Below are 22,344 nucleotides of genomic sequence, written 5' to 3'. Positions count from 1 at the left end.
CTTGAATTTGATGCGAGAGAAAAGATTGTGGAATAAAACCATAGCTGCTGTTGAAGGTGCATATCATTTGAGGATGGCTATAAAACAAAATCTTTCAAAATTAGATGCACCTTCAACAGCAGCTATGGTTTTATTCCACAATCTTTTCTCTCCTATCAAATTCAAGCTTGCTTTGTGTAAAGCACTGTTTAACTCAGCAGCTTAGAGCCATTTGTTGGACCAAAAGTTAGGAATTTTGAAAGGGTGCTGTTTAAATCAATGGAAAAATCTTAGAGCTTAAAGAGAGATTACAAATATTTGCGTTAACTATTGTGGAGGTGCTGGAGGCTTCCTTACAGAATCTACAAGCTGAAGTACAACTAGATAAAGAAGAGAGCCTAAAAGCGATAATATTCAGTGACAACATAGGGGAGGTGACTATGGTTGCAACCAGTGACCGTTAGTGTGAGCTCAGCTCTGGATTATCTGTTGGAAACATCAGCAGAGTATATAGGGGATATATAAGGATATGGATGGAGCAACGTTGAGACTAATAAATAAAATTATATAGGTAAATAAAATTGACTTTTATTGCTTAGCTTGTTAGTAGTTGTTATTTCTCAGAGCAACTTCTGAGTCTCTATCTTTTTATTTTGAATAATCACAATTATTACTCTCTGTTGGAACTTTCCAACTAAAACAGATGATCGGTGATCACAAAAACGGTCACTTGGGAAACCGACATGTGACTAAACATTCACAATATAAAATCCTCAAACATTTGAATCCATGATCTTGGATTTTTTTATTAGGTAGGCTACAACAAATGCGTTGTGTACCGGAAGTTAAAGACAACAACAGTGTCAGCGATGAAAATATGCTACGAAATGTTCGTGTTCAACAAACATTTTTATAAAAAGTCAAAACAAAATCATGATGTGTGGCACGTGATTTGAAAATAAAACACTCTACCGTACACAAAATCCTAAAATTCTTACAAAATTAAAATTTTACAAAAGATTACCCCAAACGACCTGATTTTCTGAAAAGATTTTTCTTTGACTCTGCAAGACTGTTTGGCTCAAAATAATAATTATGTAAAGAGAATTTCTTTTTCAGACAGAGATACTTTTCACTTATCTGGGAAAGTTAATAAGTAAATGGTTAGGATATGGGGAACTGAGAACCCCCATTGTTATCAAGATCAACAGGGTGATTGCCAATTGGCCATTTTCTTTCAAGAAAAACACTATCTATCACTGGAAATGTTTACATTTATATGTTGGAGAATTTTGTCATTCCCCAACTAGGAGAATTAAAACCAAATTAAATTTTTCAACAGGACAGTACTTTTGGTCTAGGTTTTGTTTTAATCAAAATAATCTATTATAAGCTAAAAAAAAAAAAAAAAAAACACTGTAAAAGACTTACACACATTTGTTAAGTGTTTTCAATAATTATCAGCACAAACAATAAGACCTTTTTTGCTTAAACCATGAAATCAAACCTTAATTCTCAATTTAATTTTTTTGATATAAATGTAGAATCTTTAACTTTGGATATGGGAAATAAAATTAATATTTCACATAAATGCATTTATCTTTTATTTTATATAAGGTAAGAAATTAGAACTGCAAAAATTAGGTTCATATTAGTCATACAGTAACTAGATAAGTAAAGGACCTAAAATATTAATAATACTGAGCACTTCTACTTAGGTTTTCAAAATACTTAAGTCTACAAATCATAAAGGTGTACTAATAACCAATATTTTTTGAAAGAGTTCACAATAAAATTAAAAATTTGTTAAGAGTTTTTACATAGCAAGGTAGATATAAAGAACAATATTCTGAATTTTCATATATTATTTAAAATCCTATGAAATAATAAATTGCTTATCATAAATAAAACTAAAAAACAACATGTTGCATAAGGTTTGAATAATAGTGCAAGTTCATCTTTAATATCTTGCTACAAAATGAAGAAAACTTATCATTCAGTGAGTTGTTTTAATATTTGGGCAATAAATTCTAAACTGGAAACGTAGTTTTAAGTCGACATGATACCACAATGACAATGTATATATTTTTAACTATTTTACCAATTATAGTTTAACATGTTCTCTACCATTTGTCACCACACTTCGCTGTATAGAGGTTTGAAGACAGATAGTTAATTAACTAAAATTGAATTAATCGTTTGAAATTTGTATAGACTACAAGCATAAGCAAAATTCTGACCTTGTAAGATCTAAAAAAAAGCTGATCAGAAAACGAGGGTTTTCCATAAATTAAGGTCTTCATCATGCTCTTGTCGCAGCTAATCAAGCTAAGGCCAACGTTATGTTCCTTACTTCACTTGCTTAACTATTCTTGCTGGTGGGGGGTATAAAATGTATGCAAGGGGCAAGGGGTGATGAGAGTTTAGAAGTAGTCTTTAATATTTGCACAAAATGTTTTTTCATGGTGTAGGCCAACTGCTGTCATTCATTTGTCTTGTTTCAGCAGTGACCAAAGTTAGAGGACATTTGAATTATGATTATGGCGTGACTGAACAAAAGGGATTTTTGAACTGATAGAGGACATCTCTATTTATAAGACTATTAAGGTCTACTGTCAGCCTTTGAGCAAAATTCAGATAAGAAAGCAGAGTTTCCTAAAATTCAATCACTGGTGGAAAATTATAAACATGCTGCAAACATAAACATAAATATAAACATGTCCCATTGAGCAAATGTGCATGGCCCTCTTCAAATTTTCTAAGCCACTTATGCACATTTTCTAAGTCAGTACCAAATCCATGAACTCACAACAGTAATCAACAGAGATTGCCTTGTTCACCTTCCTACAGAAACCTAATCACAAGATTTATTGTTGGCAGAAGAGCGCCAATTTCCTATCACAACATTATCGAATACTATGACCGGACCAAAAGTCCTATGGGGATAGGAACCTGCTAGGATAGCAGTGGATGAAGTAAGGAACATGTCATCGGTTTCAGATTTCATTGACCTAGTCCTTTTGGCTGTGAAGAGATTTTGATTATGACCTTATTTTTCGGTCAGCCTTGTATATTCTTAAAATGTAGCATTTAAATTTTACCGTAGAAGAATAGGTTTAATTTGAGTATCAATTGTATGAAATTGCCAAAATTATTTGTATTGAAGTTTAACTTGAATAAACATTTGATTTGCTATCTCCTGATTTACTAAGAGCACTATAAGGACTCCTCAGATCCTCGGTTTCGTAGACCATTAGGGGTTTTTGATTTTCTCTCAGTGTCTAAATTGTCAACCACAATCTCGTCAGTTGAGTTATTTTCCTCTTCAGATGATTTGAGTTGTTTTACCGTGTCTTTTGAGCAGAGGATGAACTTTAACTCCTTTTTCAATTCCTGTCCAAAAGATTCCTGGAAAATAATCCACATTTTAGTTGTGTGACTGTTGTAGTGAAATGAAAATTATTTCCAGGTAAAACTATAAGGTTTTTGACAGACTTAAATAATACTATTCAACGGAAAGACACTAAGTATAGTACATATTGCAAATTAATCACTAATTTAACATTTCGAATGCGGTTAATTGAGCACATAATTTGTAAGTATTTTGTTTTTAAGCTAAGATTAATTATTAAATTTGTTTTAGATTAGCCAAATAAAATAAATAAATCTATAATACCTTGTCCTCCTTGTTGTAGACCTCATATACCAACTCCGCAAATGCAACCAAGGCAGCAAAGGCGGTGCCGAACACCAATACTAAAAACACTCCACCAACGTTGTCCAGATCCAACTCCTCGGCTTCACCACCGCCTCCTCCATCACTCTACTCGGACAACATCATACAACATCAGCTGGCTTAATATTTTTTACATGCTACATGGTTGCATTCTGTAGGCCTAATTGTAGTGATTGTCTTGGACCCATGATTACATTACTCGAGATATATCTATGCAAGAGGAACTATATATGTATATACGTTATGGACTCCCAAACGGCTCGACAGATTGTAATGAAACTCTCAGGCATTATTAAGCATCTTTCGAAGATGGTTTGTGTGAAGTTTGGTGCAGATCCGTCAAAAGGGCTCCGCCCCAGAGGGTTTTAAGTGGGCCAATGTATATATATAAAAAAAAAAAAACATGACAGAGTGTGTTATTCATGTAATCATGAATCAAAACATCAGTAGTCAGTGCATCGATTCAGGGTTGTTTGACTAAGTTTTGCTTAAAACAAAATTTTTCATTTCAAATAAGAATCATATGCTTATGTATATTGTCTACAATTTCATGTAAAAGTATGTAAAAGATATTTTTCTGATCCATCCAATGATATAATAGAAAATACATTTTTTCTCATGAGAGAAGTTTCAGTACAAAAGTGTCCAGCAACTAAAACAAGATAGCTTTCTCTATGTAAGAATAAGTAAATAAACTCACGTCACAGGCGCCTCCTCCTCTCTTCTCCTTCCACCATTTCTTGTACAGCTGAGTGAGTTTACCTTTTTCCTGGAGTTTTATGACACTACTGCTGAGAATGTTTCTGTACCAAGCTCCTGAAAAAACTGACAGCTGAACAACATTTAAACAGCTGTGGCCAAGATTGATAAGCTCTTACCAAGTTTTGATTTGTAAGTGTTAGCATGAACAAATTGAATAAATACAGACCGACAGAACAAATATAGACAAAATATATAAATATAGACGGTTGATTTTCTGTGATTTTACTGCGGTTAGCATATATTCTGGCGTCCACCGCTAGGAGTGCCGTGTAGTTACTGTGCACACTGGTAGCATACGGCAAGGACACAGACAATATAATACTTTAATGGTTTATTCCATTGTCTGTGGCAAGGAGCCCACAACGATAGCGAATCGAACAACGAGCATGCTCAAGAGGCACATGGTGGAACCTTCCTTTGACAGTCTATATTTATTCTATTTGTCTATGGTTTTAGTTAATTCTTAATACAATTCTGTATTGTTATATAATGTTTTCACTTATTAGAAGTAAATTTTAGATTTCCATATGAACTCCATGGAGTTTCCATAGCCCACAACGCTGTAAACTTAATTATTGTTTGTGTATTTTTGATGTTCCTGTCCTCGGAAAGAATGGACCTGTGTTTTAACTCAGGGTAGATTCAGTGACAGGGTAGACATTGACCCCCCCCCCCCTTCTGCAGAACATGTGTATGGTGTCCCCCCAACCAAAAATCACCCCTTATGTTTTTTTTTTTGTTTATCTCAGCAAAAGCCGTAATTGCTACAAAATCCAAAACAATCTTGCGGACATGTTATGTTAGCATCCCTTGGTCATGGAAAAATCATTATCGTGTTCTGTGATCGCGGCCAAATCTTAAATATCTCCTACGTCCATGTAGACATGATCATCGTCTCCCGCGGTCATTCATAATTTTTTTCGGTGATTGTGGCAACATCTTTTACATCATCGGTGGTCTTGTAGACATATAATCTTCTTTGGTCTTTAGTTCATCTTCGTGTCTCCCAGTCACGGAAACAACGTCATCAATGCGGCAAAGTCATGAATATCTTCTTTGGTCTTGCAGAAGTTATCTTTGTCTCTCGCGGTCACGAAAACAACATTATCTTTTCCCGTGATTGCGGTGAGCGGACAATCGGACCTCGGTGTCCCCCGCACTGCTGTGGTTTGTGGGGTTGTTATTTACGCCACTGGGCGTTGATATAGAATTAATTAATTTATTAATTACTCAGCTCTCAGAGAGGTTAACTGTTAATGAGTTCCAGCCTCTAGATCTGGCCTCTAGCCATGAAAAGATTTGAACCATCAATCTACACCACACTAACATTGTTACTGGTTTACATATAGCCCTAGTGTAGTAGTTCTAATCTTTAATGAACGATACAATCCTAAATTGCTGTATTCTAGTCAGCAGCAATTTAATGTCAAGCACAGTTTGTTGTCAGCTGTTGAACTGTGTTTGTTTAAACAGGTTGGAAGTAAAGGTTGTCTTAAGTTACTCATGATGTTACTTATGTCAAGTTTTGGGACTTAAAAAGGGTTAAACCAAGCAAAATGAGTTTAAATTCAATAGCATGCATCAAAATATTACATTCATGTACAGGAAAAATATTGAATATAACTTTACTGTTACTATTAAACATACCTTTGTGCATTGCAATCCCATATCCTTTATTATCCAGGGGGTTTCCAACCTGTCTCAGTTGGCATTTCCTTTGCACCTGAAAAGTATTAAGAACTCATGAACACCACAAATCTCTATACTTTCTCCTTAGTTGATGAATGAACTGTAGGAATCGTTCCTTACTAAGACTTAGAATTAGTTAAGAGTCTACTTCGCCCCTGCGAAAACAATAAAAACATGCCTTGGACGTCCCTCGCTCCGGGTGGAATGTGTGAAGATATAATGTCAAAACTTTTTTCCTTTACAGATTAATGTTGGTTCTAGGGCCCTAATACATGATATATCCAAGAAAATCAATAATATATGTACAAAAAAATCTTAAAGTAACGTAAATTGAGTCACTTTTAGACACTGATAAAACTAATTATTTTTTTCATTTTCAACCTTTTGAGGTAAAAGAGCTCTAATACAACTATGAATAGAGAGAGCTTATATTGTTGAGAGTTGTAATTTTGATGTTCTTGAAATTTTGTATCATTGTAGTTGAAACTACAATGATACAAAATTTCAAGAACATCAAAATTTACATGTTTTGTCGGAGGCTACTTTGCTACTAGCCTTTTACAAAACTTGGCTCAGGCGGCAGATGAATCAGCGACGTGTTGATTTAGTAGTCGTGTGCTTACGATGTTTTCAGAATGCCGCGCATAATGACCTCGCGCTACCCGCCCGTCCTCAACACGTTCCCCCAAGGTCATATCCCCAAAACGCGGGGTGATGAAGACTCTTAAGACAATTTGGATTTTGTTAAAAAGGTAAAAAGTGATGATGACCCCCAAAAAGAGGTAGTTTTTTGGCAGCTACAAACTAGATATTGAGGGTACACCTCACATAGATCCCACCAGCTAGTTAATTTGTTGGAACATGGGGATGAACAAGAAGCTCATGGAGCTACAAGCCAGTGAAGAAAAAATCTTGCAAGTCACAGTGCATTTCCCCCTTTGGTGATCTGAATCAGAGTTATGAATTTTAGCAACCATTCTTCATACCTAGAGTGTAGGATTCACCGTAAAAACTAAAAAAAATATGCTGTAAAATTTTCTAGAATCACCTCGTAGTCTATGGACGCAGACTCCATGAGGAAGGCGTACTCCTCAGTGTCGCTGAGCACTCGGTCTACTCCCTCCTTGTTGCTTTTTGTCATCACATCTTCATAGTTGTCCTGCATGTACTGCCACATGGTCTGATATGTCGAGTGGTTCGAAGACTGTCACATTACAAATAGTTGACAACAACAATGTGATTTCAATAATGTGTTTTTGATATTGCAAATAAATAATTTTACAACTTTAAATACTAGGCTACAATAGAGTGAATAAGTACCATGTTGTCTGTTTATTCTGGTACTACCATAGGTAAATCATCCTCCCTTATACTTCAAATCGTCAATAAACGTGATTCATTTAATTTGATACCTCAGACGATTACTTAATATTAAACTTTAGAATTGACAAACTGTTAAAAAAAAAACCATCTTCTTTATTTCTTTCATTAATCAACAACACTCTGAACTATACTAGCATCTCAGGTTCCTGGTCAGAACCGATGAGAACCACTTCTGCGAAAGAGTGGGGAGGTTTTCATTGGTTTCTGACCAGGAATACGAGACGCTATATCAGAACTATTATCTTTTTTTAAAAAAATCAATTAAAACATATGATTTATGTTAATCAGTAAACAGTCTTTTGGCAAACTTATATTGAAATATCTATTGAGGGTTTTTTATAAAAATGATTATTCATCGTATGTCACACTCAAGACTTATCATCATTATAAATTTTCCGCAAAAAACTTAAGCACTTACTAGTAATATCTTTTATGACATATTTAAAGCCAAAATGTTCTCATGTACACCATTTATTATTTGTATATCACTAACTTTAGCAGAATAAGTAGATAAATCCGTAACAGAAAAACGTTCCATGAAATAATGAAAAACAATTTGTCAACATTAATGCACTACCGTGAGGCTAAAAATCTCCTAATAGGTTTATTATTTCACATTAAAATGGGAAGTCTACTTCATGTATCCTTAGCTGTAACATAATTATACATGCTTAAGAGTAGTCCCTCGGAAACTAAATCAGCTCCTTCGACTTAAAACATGTTTGAATTGTAGGATATAAAGTAAATTAAATTGTAAAATTACCTCTAACACATTGCAATGGTTAAAACTTGAAAATGTGTATACTGTTACAATTAGAAATTTAAGTAATTGAAGTATCTTACTTTGAAGAACCCCTCAGTTGCACCACCAGCCTTGGCACCATACTTGACAAACACAGGAGCATTAGGCTTCTGATTGGCCAGCTCCTCTACATTGCGGAATATCTCTTCATTCTGCTCTACTGTGAGGAAGGCGGCCAGATTGGCTGTGTAGGAGGAGACGATGATGAGAGTGAAGAACCACCACACAGACGCCAGCATGCGAGTGGATACTGAACTGGAACAATTGGAAAGTTCAAGGATCTAAATAGCAAAAATCAAATACAAAAAATACTGGAGATGACTTTATGACTTGTTAGTCCAATATCTTTCCCTGAAGTATAACTCACATAGGGGCCAGTTCAGATCCTTGCTGCATTATGGAGCCAGTCACAAACCAGAAGGAGTTGTTCAGGCTGAATTGATTCTCCAACTCTTGAACTTCAGAGTCATCGATGCAAGGATATGGGTTGGTCCACTCCTTGGGACTTATCCTGGGAAATTACATTATATGTTACATTTGCTGAGTTTATAGTAATTTTTAGGGACAAAAACATAGTTGAGATACACAATAAAATACATTTGCATGTTATAAACGTATACAAAAACAAAATATATAAATGATGAAAATTATGTTTTTACTGTTTTTAGTTGTTTTATAAGTAGTTGAAAACAATTCTTTCATGGTTACGAACTAATTCTGTGAAAATGTCCCAAAATATTTGGAACTAGCTGCTGTACCCTTGCTTTGCAACAGGAAGACATACTATACCGCCCAATCCAAACACTAGTTAAGTGGTTCAAATTTATGAATAAAAAGCCACCAAATGTATACAAAAAGTATGACCTACATTATAACTGTACTACTGTTTACATTAAAATATATCAATAACATAATGATCATATTTTACGGTTATAGAATCTTTCTTCATTTCCATAATCAATGACATAGTTTTAGAATAAATAATCTGACAAAGTTTAAGAATAAATAAACCTACCACATATTTGTGTAAGATATTTTATTTTATTTGTTTGGATCAGCAGTCTGATTTTGTCAAAGTTCTGATTGTTTACATTGCAATGTCAACACAAAGGTAAACAAAGATTGTGAATTTTCCCATGCTTCCATGGAACTAATTAAATATTTACATTTGGAAACTTGACCTCAATACCTTGGACATCCAAGGGGCATATCCCGAGAAGAACTTAGGGAAGTGAATTGACCTATGACGTTCCTAGATATGTGGACCATCTTTGTGCTTAATTTTGGCGTATCGGTTTAGTATTTTAGCAGCCGCGCAGACTGACAGACAGATATCACCTCAATTTTATAATAATATAGATTAATAACATGTACCTGGCGATGATATACATGAGCAGAGACACTCCAACGTAGGCAGCTATCAGGGATTGCCAAACTGCAGTACTGAATGGAGACATGAAGGAGAATAGACTGGGAGACTTCTGGGGTTTCTTGTAGAGAATGCTGATGCCTGGAAAATGAGGAAAATGGCAATAAAATAATGTACAATAAATAACATTATATTTTAGGGATTACAAAATTAATTTTCCTATGGATAGATAGTTTTTACATTGTTTGGTTTTGCCCATCGTTGCCATCTTTCTAGTCAGTCCAGTCAAGATCAAGTCAGGTCTTCAGAGGGCACTTGCCTATGAAAATTTACAAGACTTTTCAGGGTATTAGCAGATAAAGTTTTACATTAAATCTATATAAAAAAAAAAACTAACAACAAGATTGAATTATTTGAATCTCTTACCTAAGTTCATGTAAGGCATTGTGAAATCTGCATCCTTTTCTCTTTGTCTGGTAATAGTGATGTCAGCTATAGCAAGGTCAGCTTCCTGAACCACACAATTATTGTAATGTTTGATAAACTTGAGAGAATGTTAGTTTTTACACACATATATAAATCGTAGAATAAATAAATGCTTAAAAACTTTCTGTCAGGAGAAGTATTTTTTTCACTATTTCTTGATTCGATTATTTGCTCTGCCTATCTAGATAATATTTTTTTGAAAACAGTATTCTAAACAATGTATATTTATTCTTCTAAGAGAGTTTTTATAAAAGCATATTAGGATTCCTATGTACATAGGATTCCTACATTCCTTCTGTACAATTTAGTTGAAGCTGTTTCTCAGGGACAGTTCATGAATCATGGTGTTTTAATTCAATACAAGCTGCTGTAATTACTATTAAACTGTGCAATTATATTTTTAGGAATAACTTAAACAATTTGGAAATTTAAATGTAAAAAGAAAATTATGTGGGTTGTAGTTGTAGGTATCAGAAAAAAAATAAAATGTTTACTTTTGAAATAGTAAATATGATATAGGCCTAACACTTTTTTTGCTCTAAGAAAATAAGAAATGCTGAAATATACTTGCTTTATTTATGACTTTTCCCAGCATCCCATTCCACTTGCCAGTGACTTTATCCGGGTTCCCGCTGCTTCCATCTTCCTGTTCCCGGAAGGTGTAGTTGAAGCCGTTCATCAGAGACAGTTCGTGAATCACGTCGATACCCATCCCCTCGTACTTGTCATTGCCGTCCAGCTTTGTGGTAGTCTCCTTCAGCATGGCATGAGGATCAACCTGTTCAGGTAAATTTTGTAAGCAGCAGTAATATTAAAGACATAGATAAAACTTGGGTTGAAGGATACGGATTGCAAAGAACTGGTATCATACTACAGTTGACCAGAGGATTGTAAACAAATAGTTTATAAAAAGTACAAATTTCTGTAACTATAACTATTGACTTCAGTGGAAATTCCATCAAATTGCATGAGGTCCCATCACACCATTCTCAGATAGGGCTATTTAGGGTACTTGCGGTACTAGGTCAAATTAAACCCGAGCTTTAGTGGAGCTTACTGCGATTGTTGTGAAATTTTAAAAATTTTCCCACGATAATGGGGACATTATGGACATTATCACCATCCACCATCATGGCCAAATCTAGAATATCTCCAGCAACCACATCACATCATTGTCAACCAGGATTGTGACAAACTATTAAATTTTGAAAATTAAAATTCCATTTTTGTTCTAAAAAAAGTTGTTGTTCAATACACTTGCAGCCCTAGGCCCGGCCTAGTGATAAATCGAGCATTGTAGAGGTCTACTCCTAGTTAACAATTATGTTTATTATAAATTTTGGGAATCAAGACTCTTTCAGGAAATAACTTAAAGTGGTTGTATTTTTTGGTTTGGGGTGATGGCCCGTCTTATCTATTTAAAACCCATACTTGACCATTGGAACAAACTACATTGCAAATATGTTACTGTATATAGCTGGGTTTCTGAAGGGTTACAGCTAGTGCTTGCTTGGTAATAAATTAATAGATTGCCAATTCATATGAAAATGCAACAGAGCTTTGACATTTTGAAAGTCGGCCCAGTTGACCTTCTTGTATTGATCATTTCACTAGTGTACATGTTGCTCGAATTCGAGCAATTGCAAAGTATTACAGGAGTTATTTCAAAACGAATAACAGTCATATTTACAATGAGTTTAAAAAAGACAACCCAAAGATTACTGGTGTGTAACTCAGACCATGTTTATCTTCGTAATTGATAAACCTAAAGCATTCCGGCCGGTTTCATCCTTCTCAAAATGCCTCGCTGTACAGGCAACACAGGTCATTGATAGAGGGCCAATTGAGAACGAAAAGTCGTTTTGGGGGGTAGTGTTATGGCACATTTGTAACCTAATAGTTGAGATTTTCCAGGGTCAGGTGCTGACTGTGATGAGTTAAGCCTAGGGCCACTGTTCTGTAGTTGCGGTCGTTACCACGGTTACGCCTCCTGTCTATGTTTCGTTGTCGTCGCGTCGGAGGCATTTAAAAGAAAGAAAGAACAAATACACAAATTATCGCTACACAAAACAACGATAAATCCACAAATGTAAGTTACAATCATGCTAACACGATCCATCATAGCGACACAAAACAACGATAAATACACAAATTTAAGATACAACCATACTAACACGATCCATCTTGGGGGTTGTGTTTACACAAACTCAAATGGTAAATAAATGTACTCAATGCGTTTCATTGAATTAAAAAAAAAATAACAGCAATTAAATTATACAGCTGATCAAAATGTAAACAATTAAGTTCTCCATAAGGATAACATAGGAACTTTCAAAGCCACTGGGGCAGAGCCCAAGGAACTTTAAAAAAATGTAAGGCCAGTTTGCGAATCTACGTGACACGCTCTTTCCAATGAGACGTCAATGGATAAAATCGGTTAATAAATGGCGGAGGAGTTCAACCGACAAATTTTCATGTAGCGTATTAATTATATAGATTGTTCTTTAATAAATTGCTCTAGCTAAAAACCAGCTGATCATAGTCAGTAGCAAAGCAACGCAATCTTACTGCATTTTAAACTCACGTATTCAGCTTAAAAGTAAGTAAACAAAGTGTTTGCTCTTGATTAAGTGGATAAATGTTATGGCTATTCCTAAAGGCACCAATGCACCACAAAAAAAAAAATATTTCTCTTTTATCTGTCAACATACAAGTTGGACCAAATATCAGCCTACATACAAAAAATAACAAAAATGACATATCACCTACTAATATAAAAATATGTGTGTGGTTAAAAAATACTTATCTACATCTTACCATTGAGATCATAACGACAAAAGTGACGTTTCGAAGATCTTTTTTAGCATTCTCTTCACTTTCAGTATCAAAGGATTGCGTAAAATTGACTCCTTCTGTAGTGTTCCATGTTCCCTTCTTCATTATACCTTCAGTTGTCAACTCAATGATATCAAGTTTGAAATCTGTTCTGAACCCTTCATGGTCAAATTTGATGAGCCCCGTCATGCCAGTGATTTCAGTCTAAGAACACCAAGAAAAACATTAGTAACCATTTATAGAGTTTCTATAGAATCCACACCTCATTCATTTGTTAATTGGGAATGTCACTTATATAAAATTATTGAATTTGTATTTTACTAATTTATGAGTCAAATTTTCATGCTAAACCTTTAGCTGATTTCATTAAAAATTTTAATTGGGATTGTGTTAACCTCTCCAACTATAGGTTGCAAACAAATAACTACCAAACATATTTAAATTATGATACACGATAAATTTACTACAGTACTGTACCAATATAATATTTTGCCTGAGATTGACAGTAGTTTGATGAAATATTGTTAAAGTACCTTACTTTGGATTCTCTTCTAAAATTTGGAATGCAAGAATGAAAAATCAACTGTAAATTCTTGTTTACTTACTTTTACCTTAAGAATCTGCAGAAGATTAATTGGAACACCACACAAATTTGGCTCCTTTACAAAAAATATTTCCAATATTTAAGTCAGTTGGAAGGATAATCCCATTGTCAATTTTGAAAATTTATGCTATCATAGTAAACTTAAACTTTGCAGAACAACACAATACTCACAACTTTCATGTAGTTGATGATACTGTAGCCGTGTTCCCAGTTGTGGTTGTTGTCACAGCTGAGAGGTCTCGGTTGAATCTCTAAGCTTTTCAGCAGCTGATCGATCGCTTTGGTGTACAACAAGACTGCATCGTGGATAAGAGCTGTCTCTGCCTACAAGTGAAAATAATATTATAGTACCCATTGGCGGTTCTAAGACCTTGTCACATGGTGAGGGAGGGGGGCTTGGAAACATTTAGAACTGTATCCAAAAACCTTTTTTTAAGCACAAAACATATGTTAGCATTTATTTTTTGAAGGTCCAATTGGGTATTGGTAGCCCTCCCTTGGAACCACCACTGATAAATACAACTAAATAAAATGGTTTACTTCTTACAGAAGAAGTAGTTTTAAAACGCAAATTATGGTTGAAAGTAGTCTGTTAAACGGATTAGACACACTTTGTAAAATGTTTTTGTTAATCTATAATATCAATATTTTTTGCAATTATATTTCTGTTTAAAACACAATTTCACAGTAACTACTATGGGTTGTGAATACCTTTAATGAAATAACCCCTTTTCCTTGCCTAAAAAATACTAGGTTTCAATTTGTTCTAGAATGTACTGTGTACTCTGGTTCCTACAGAATATGAGCTTTTTTTTACGCTAGGCACGAGCCTGGGATTGTTTTTCACATTACTTCAGGCTAGACCTAGGGGTTGCGGCATTATCACTTTGATAAAATCCATTGGTGACTTGGCGGGGATCGAACCTGGGACCTCAGGGACTGAAGTCCCGAGCTCTAACCACTACACCAGCTCGCTCCCCTACAGAATATGAGCTTAATGCTGTATCAATATTTGGATCAGCTTATTAGTTACCTTGTTTATTTATTCTATGATAGAACTTATTGTAAAATTAACACTCGACATAATGTTGATTACCAGCAAAACTTCATTGGTGATTTCATAGCCATGTTCTTTCTCTTTGCTCCTCCAAAACGCCATCATTTCTTGAACTTCTTCACTTTCTGGATCAAAGAAGCGAATGCCAGTGATGTTGGTTCCAGCATGCATGAAAGGTTCCAAATCAATTGTCTGGAAATCCTAGTGAACAGACACAATAGTTTTATACATTCATGTCTCATGATACAATAGGTACGGTACTTATAAAGTTGAAAGTAATGTAAAATTGATATATGGGTTTTACAGTTACTATTGTATGGCTTTTGATGGCTTCACAATCAAAATGAAAACATTTCCTAATTGCATTTGTTATTTGTATCAAAAGGACAATGGATGCATTGCCATTGTGTAACAAAACAATATAAACCTTTGGGAGATATTGATAAAGATAAAACACCTGATAGAGGTGATGAGATTGCCAGTGCAATGTAGAAGATAATCTTTAAAATTATAGTACTTCAACAACCTACCAGAGCACCCAAGAGAGAACAACCCAGACTGTTTAACACGTTTGCTGCTGACGACTTCGATTGGAGTCACACTGTACTGGCACAGCGTGCGTACAACTCTGGTCGAAGTCATGGTGCAGTGTTATACAAGTTGGTCTTGGGAAACCTCCGCATTTATCGGTGATCAACTAAACTATGTCAGAATGTTGTGCTGGTCCTACTTTAATTTGGTGTATGTTGGGTTTAGGTTGGTAGTAAATTTCCTGTAAAATACCGTCTGGCAACGCTTTTTCCAGTTTTTGGGGATTTTTTTCTTCGAGCCACATTACAAAGATACTGGTTACAGATCCAGGCAGTAATGCTATCTGTGAGTTTTTCAGTAAACTACCCCCACTCCTGGTGTATCTCAGCACCATCATCGCCGCTGTTTTGGCGCTGTCAAAACTGAAATATTTTTATGCCTGTTGGGTTTGCTGATTCACTGGTGCGCCGAGGCTGCATCACATTTCCGACCCTCCGCCAAAGGGATTCTTGCAGGTACGTGTTAAGAAGCAGGTGACAACATGGCTCCTTGTCAGACTATTCTATTTAGAAAACAACTTTCTGAACAAAGAGCTAAAATAAATAAACAAAATGTTAGGGTTACTGTGATAGCAAGTGTGTTTGTGGTAAATTTAATGGACAAATAACAGTTTTGTGGGTAAATCTTTGTGTTTGTAAAGATGAGTAAAAAAATAAAAACAAAATGTAAAAAAACTATTCAATTTACGCCAGTCAGCAAATGAGTAGTCATGCTTTACAACCAAAGTGCTATGTTTTACTCACCAGAGAAGTAATGATGTAGCTGTACTCAACCCCCATCAACCCAACTTGTTGAGCATGTAGAAGTACATCGTATAGAATATTGGCAGAACAGTCCAACACAATGTTTTTCTGATTTGTGTTCTTGATTCTTCTCATTGTAGGCCTACAAAAATCAGTGTAAAAGTGGACTATACTATTTTCTATGGCACTCAACAAATTGTGACTATTGGTGATACTGTTAAACACAAAAAGAGATAAAGTAATTCAGCAATGAGCTTCAACAGTTTATCAACATAAAAATATTCTCCATCAAGCACAGAAAAATGTTTCCTATCAACAGAAGTGTGAAAATCATTCCTTTTTTTCAAGATAGATGCAGACAATATATTGTAGGGACAAAATGGTGAACAAAAAGTGTATTAAGCCATACAATTAATTATTAAATATCTATTGTTTACCTATAATTCCCTCCTTCATCCAGTTGTCTTACAGTGACAGGATAGCCTTTGTAGTCGTAATATGTCAGAAGACCGTTAAGTCTGATAAGTCCATCGTTGTCCTCATAAATAACCACGAAACTCTCCCACTCGTACATTTTCACTAAATCTACAAACACCTACAAGAATAAGATTTATCATAAAATGTTTATAAATAGACACCTTTATTGTTAAAAATTTTATTAAGATATTAAAGTGAAATAATTTATTCCTTAATGTTTATAAAGTCATCACTTTTTAGGTATTTCTAAAAGTTATGAAATCACCTATTTAGCAATTTAAAAAATGCTAAAACAATATGAACACCTTATACAGAGTCTCGGTTTAAACTTATGTATGGCTATAGCTATTTTGAGTTGAGGTGGTTGGAAAATCTTTGTATGCCACTTTAGCTTCTGTCAAGCTATGTATTTTAAATGACCAAACTGGCAGAAATTAACTTTGAAGATAACATTTTCATTTTAAATTCCTGTAGAAAAGTATAAACTACTTTATGAGAAAACAAACCTGTACTTTTATCATCAAATAGATTGTAAAGATCCCTAAAGGTAAAAAGTAATGTATGGAGTACCATCTCATCTCCACAAGAGGTATCTCCATGGCATCACAGATGGACTGGACATGGTCACTGGTGTCTACCTCACAAGTCTACTCACCTTGGACATTGTAGAAGGGTGAGGGAACAGATTGACCAGACATGAGCCTCTACGTTGTCTAGAGTCCCATCTCATCTCCACATGAGGTATCTCCATGGCATCACAGATGGACTGTACATGGTCACTGGTGTCTACCTCACAAGTCTACTCACCTTGGACATTGTAGAAGGGTGAGGGAACAGATTGACCAGACAGGAGCCTCTACGTTGTCTAGAGTCCCATCTCATCTCTACATGAGGTATCTCCATGGCATCACAGATGGACTGGACATGGTCACTGGTGTCTACCTCACAAGTCTACTCACCTTGGACATTGTAGAAGGGTGAGGGAACAGATTGACCAGACAGGAGCCTCTTCGTTGTCTTGAGTCCCATCTCATCTCTACATGAGGTATCTCCATGGCATCACAGATGGACTGGACATGGTCACTGGTGTCTACTGAACGAGGTCCAAACACTCCAGCGACACCTCCTCCCAGCATCTCACAAACTATGTAAACAAGTTATAAATAAATAAAAAAAATTCAGAATTCATAAATTACAATTTTAATAACTGCATCATACCAAAGTGGCAGTTTATTCTGTCAAGGTAAATTCAAAAATTTATTTTAATAATTCAAAACTTTCACTATACCCATGGGCTTCAGAGGCTTTGCATGAATTGGATCTAGATGATGATTTGAACGATACATTTGAGCTTGAAGTAACAGAAACTCAGTAATTCAATGCCAATGATTCACAGTCTTTCCTACTCACCACACCACCCGCTAACCCATTATATTGCCACTATGTAAGTTCCTTGGTTAGAAACATTGAAACATATTTTGTAATGTCATGCACCACGTGAGTTCTATCAGTTTCAAAAGTTAGCTCCATCTTCTTAGCACAGACCTTTTGTTTCCATGTGTTGGACAGTATTTTCTTTTATTTGGGAACCTTTTACGCGTGTATTATATGATAATGAATTTATCATGCTCAATTATTGCTTAATCAATTCATCTGACAAACCCACATAGCTCAAGGATTAAAGGCCCACACCCAATTTCATCATCATCATTTAGCTCTAGTACCTAAACACTCCGAACTAAAATAAAATGTACAGATGGAATGCTTGGCATTTAGTTTTTCACTTTAAGTTTAAGTTTAAATACAAACTTTAAAAAAAAAGACAGCTTGAAAACATTGTATTCAGGTACCGGTATGATGATAGTTACCTCGTTGGGACACTAAATAGTTGTCAAACGGATCAACATCTTGAACCTCGGGTACCAAATTGAACTGAGAAAGAACATGGTTTTCGTTTATCCATTCTGTAGCATATATGAATGCATGACGCATAAATCCAGCATCCTCTTCAAATAATCCTCCTAAAAAATTCAACACCTTTAATTTATGTGCAAGCCAATTTGATTCCATATTCAGTCCAGACTTTTGAAATTTGAAATACACATTTCAAATATGTTTTTGAGTAGTCAAATGTTAGATATTCAAATATTTATAATGTCCAAAATGTTCATTAAAATATATTTAGCATATTATTTATTTTAAAAATTATTCTTAAAGTAATTAATTGTTGAAAACACAATATAATTTGTTCAGAATTTTGTTGATAATTTCAAAAAAGCTTCTTTATTGCAACTGTAAGAATTTACCAATAGAAACTATATAAATGTTAACCATTTGATGTAAATCCTGACAAATGTTTACTTCTGTTTTGAAGCAATGATAAATAAGCCAGAGAAAATAGTTACTAGAATATATTGTTCACATATTTTTTTAAAGCTAGTTTTACGAAGAAAGTAGTTTTACCATGTTGTTAACTCTCTAAAAAATCAATAATAACAGGTTTTAAAAGCTTACAAATGACCTATGAACGATTATATTTCCTCAATATAGTAACAATAATTTCCACTATCAAGCAACAATAATTATTTGTATGGTTATTTTCTCGATCAAACAAGAACAATAATTTTTAAAACAACAATTCCTCCCACAGCCAACACAGATCAAAAATAATTTTGACAATCAAACAACCACAAATTGACATTCACAAAAAACCATTTTGATAGTCAGACAAAATAGCCCACAATAAAAACATCCCAAACTTAATATAAAATAATTAAAGAGAAAGGAATCAAAATAAAATATTTTAGTTGATGTAATACTGGTTGAGTAATAGGTATTGTATAAAGTTGTGCATAAGTTTGATTGTTGTTATGTTGTGAATACTTATATTCTAGAGCCGGTTACAAAATGTAATTAGTGACTTTTTTAGATGTTGATGTTTAATTCTATTGGGAAGACACATATTGTGCAACTCAACCTCCTCGAAATGGACCCGCCTAATTAAGGAGTGCAAAAATAGAACTGTGACGCTCACATCTTATTGTACATCCTACTTGTGGAAGGTTTTGTATAAATTATAGTTTTATGAGTGCTGTTAACTTCCTTTCACAAGTACAATGCAGTGTAGGGAATGGTTTGTGTTTGTGTACATGAAATATCCACATTGCAAAATTAATATTTGCATTTAAAATTTGTTTGATTGGGACAAAGATAATTTATTTAATGAGGTGAAAGTTTGTAAAAATTGTTATTTCAGTTAAGTCCTACTGGCTGGTCAGTTTCCATAAGAAAATACTTCTAACATTAACTGAGATTCTATCAGGCAGTTAAAGTCAGAAGAATAAGAATAATGTAGGTACTGTTTAGTTTTAATCTAACCAAAGTAAAGCGGTAGCTTTTCCTGCAAAACTGTTAAAAATGAAAGTTGCACCTTACCTGGGGTAAAAAGTTTCAGAAATTTGTACCTCAAAATATCTGCTACCGCTACTCAGACTGTTTGGAATTTCAAAAAAAATTGTTAAAGAGATTCAATCTTCAACAAAAATATTAGCGGTTCCATGAGATAAAACTTTTCAGTGAGTTTCACAAAAAATGTATATTATTTATATGAATTGAGTTTAAGAGAAAAAATATCAAATATTTCTAGAAGAAAGTAGTTTCCCAACCCTAAGTATGCATAGATTGTTTGTTGTAGAGAAGTTGTCTAAATAGTTTAGAGTTGTTTATGGCAGTTTGGCCATATTCTTGTCAGCTGAGTTATTTATTGAAACTCTGCTACTTCCACTCTTCTCCATCAGCTATCACTCAACACCAGCAAGTTAAACATAAATTTAAACACCTTATAGTACAGATTTTTTGCAAACATCTTTTAATATGCTGACCTACTCATCAGATAAAATTAAATGATTACCGGTAATGATTTCATGAGGTTAAAAAAAAAACAAAACTAGCAACAGAAACTGTTGTGGTTAAATATATACAATGTTCCCTAGAAATATAATGGTTATGAAATCCATACACCACTTTACTCACTAATAATGTTACAGATTAAGCAGATAACTGTAGAAACACTCACGAAACACAAGAAACACACTTTAACCACAAATCCAAATGCAAACAACAAAATGTAAACAAAAGGAAATAAATCAAGGAATAACAAGGAAGGATGTTATAAGGATCAAGGAAATAACAATAAACAACCAGATGTTGAATTATTAGCACATGTTCCATGTGTTTAGATGTGCATACTGGCAAGCCCATTACTCTCATAAGTCATTAAAAAATTTAACTTTCAATAATTATTTTCAAATTTAGACGGATGAAGCTCTCCATTGAACTATTAGTTAATAAAATCGGTCCAGTAAACTGTTGATTTGGCTGTACAAAGTTTGTATTGTACTAATAATCTGAAAGAGAATAACATTTTCTATAAATTACCATTATGCATTTTGTGAAAATAATCAATAAAGGCAGCCAAAAGTTGCCTCCAAATACAAAATGTGATGAAAAACTTGTTTTTTAAAAACATTGTTTACCATAAATCCTAGAAAAAAACACTTTTATAATTATATGCAAATCTCTATAGGGTCCATCTACAAATCTAAAGCTTTCCAAAGACCCATTGAAAAATCGGTTATTTTATAACTGTATAGGTTTAGTTGTACAACGAGTTTAAAACTAATTATTTTTTATAACAGATACTTTTTTTTAAGTAGCGGAATAAGTAATATACAATGCAACAAATTATAAAAATTAAGTATACAGTTGAACAACATGTTTTTTTTTACTTTTAAAACAGCAAAATAATGTTACAAATGGCTAAGGGTTGTTGCCTTAAAGTTCTTTTTGGATGATTACTTAAAAATTCTGTGTTGTATTGGTACACTGAGAAATCTGTCAAATTAGAAAACCTTAAATGGTGAAGGAGGTAAGTGGTTGGTTACTTTAATATTTTAAAACTGTCATAGCTTTAAAATACAGCAGAAAAGCTGATTGTTAGTTCATAACTGACAGTAATAAACCCTGCAAAATATGTCCAGTGTTTATAGTTTTTAGTCCTGTCGAATTTACCAACGTTTTTGTTAAATCTTTTGTTTAAAAAAGTTAAAACATAAATTTGATCTCTTTTCGAGTTTAGGACAAGCTAATCCTTTTTCATTTATATTATAGTTTTTACATAAAAACTTTTTCACAATATATATGAGTTATAATTAACCAAGAGTCAATAAATATGTTTCCTTTTAGTAAGTGTGTAAAATTTGGTTTGTCACAAACCAATTTAAACAATAATAAAGTTAAATAAGATATCTTACATTTATAAAATATATCATACAGCAAAGTTTTATGAATATTAACAAGCAAATCTCATAAAAAAAGTAAAATTTAATCGTAAAAATTTGAATTATCTTTTACTCACCAATTGTAAGGTTTTCCTTATGGTCATTTCTCGATTCGACCGAAGTAAGAAGTAGAAACAACAAAAACCACATGTTGGCAGATACACTGACTTAAAAATCACAATTGAAAAACATTACGTTAATTTTTGAAAGAGAATACTTGACAAATGTTGCACTATACTATTGACAAAAGCCATACTGTTTAAGATCCTAATTTATTTCATCTTGCATTGAGAACTTAACATACACAATTTTAGCTAAAAGTTGAATGTTGTGGATGCGAAATCGTTTAAATTTGGACGTCGGAGAGACACTGGCGAGCCATGACAGCCCAAGCAAGCTATTTTCAACAGCCAACCTGTCCAAGTAACGAATGTTTGTCTACTTTTCTTCTGCCTCTCACCCTATTTACTTTAGTAACTTGATGATGGATGA

General features: G+C 34.0%; 1 protein-coding gene across 3 annotated transcripts; it reads right to left on the bottom strand.

Annotated features, from left to right (window-relative positions):
- Window positions 1-1,718: 1,718 nt before the first annotated feature.
- LOC128991580 (glutamate receptor ionotropic, kainate 2-like) lies at window positions 1,719-22,253 on the bottom strand. Of its 3 annotated transcripts, XM_054414592.1 has the most exons (18): window positions 21,930-22,253; window positions 18,382-18,534; window positions 17,473-17,657; window positions 16,474-16,631; window positions 16,037-16,178; window positions 14,742-14,903; window positions 13,817-13,969; window positions 13,024-13,245; window positions 10,774-10,984; window positions 10,147-10,227; window positions 9,726-9,861; window positions 8,719-8,862; window positions 8,393-8,606; window positions 7,215-7,370; window positions 6,125-6,200; window positions 4,416-4,531; window positions 3,656-3,802; window positions 1,719-3,387 (listed from the first exon to the last, which is right to left on the bottom strand). In XM_054414592.1, exons 1-18 carry the CDS (start codon window positions 22,000-22,002, stop codon window positions 3,196-3,198), a joined length of 2,721 nt encoding a protein of 906 aa, XP_054270567.1. In that variant the 5' UTR covers window positions 22,003-22,253; the 3' UTR covers window positions 1,719-3,195. The 3 variants fall into 3 exon arrangements, with proteins under 3 accessions (XP_054270567.1, XP_054270569.1, XP_054270568.1); XM_054414594.1 differs by lacking the exons at window positions 17,473-17,657; window positions 18,382-18,534; window positions 21,930-22,253 and adding an exon at window positions 17,321-17,385 and having other exon boundaries at window positions 1,720-3,387; XM_054414593.1 differs by lacking the exons at window positions 17,473-17,657; window positions 18,382-18,534; window positions 21,930-22,253 and adding an exon at window positions 17,169-17,293 and having other exon boundaries at window positions 1,720-3,387.
- Between the last annotated feature and the right edge of the window lie 91 nt (window positions 22,254-22,344).

The sequence above is a fragment of the Macrosteles quadrilineatus genome, unplaced genomic scaffold (genome assembly GCF_028750875.1).
Source record: "Macrosteles quadrilineatus isolate MER2022 unplaced genomic scaffold, UCM_ALF_1.0 Scaffold_4__1_contigs__length_99947679, whole genome shotgun sequence".
Taxonomy (NCBI): domain Eukaryota; kingdom Metazoa; phylum Arthropoda; class Insecta; order Hemiptera; family Cicadellidae; genus Macrosteles; species Macrosteles quadrilineatus.
The sequence above is the reverse complement of the archived record's forward strand: the minus strand, read 5'-3'. Positions and strand labels throughout refer to the sequence as shown.

Bases quoted from the DNA above. Each gene is read 5' to 3' on its own strand.
- LOC128991580 (XM_054414592.1), bottom strand. From the start codon at position 22,002: ATGTGGTTTTTGTTGTTTCTACTTCTTACTTCGGTCGAATCGAGAAAT. The intron at 13,970-14,741 runs GTAATCAACATT...TTTCACTTGTAG, and splicing joins TCACCAATGAAGTTTTGCTG to GCAGAGACAGCTCTTATCCA. The intron at 13,246-13,816 runs GTGAGTATTGTG...TGGTGTTCTTAG, and splicing joins TCATCAACTACATGAAAGTT to ACTGAAATCACTGGCATGAC.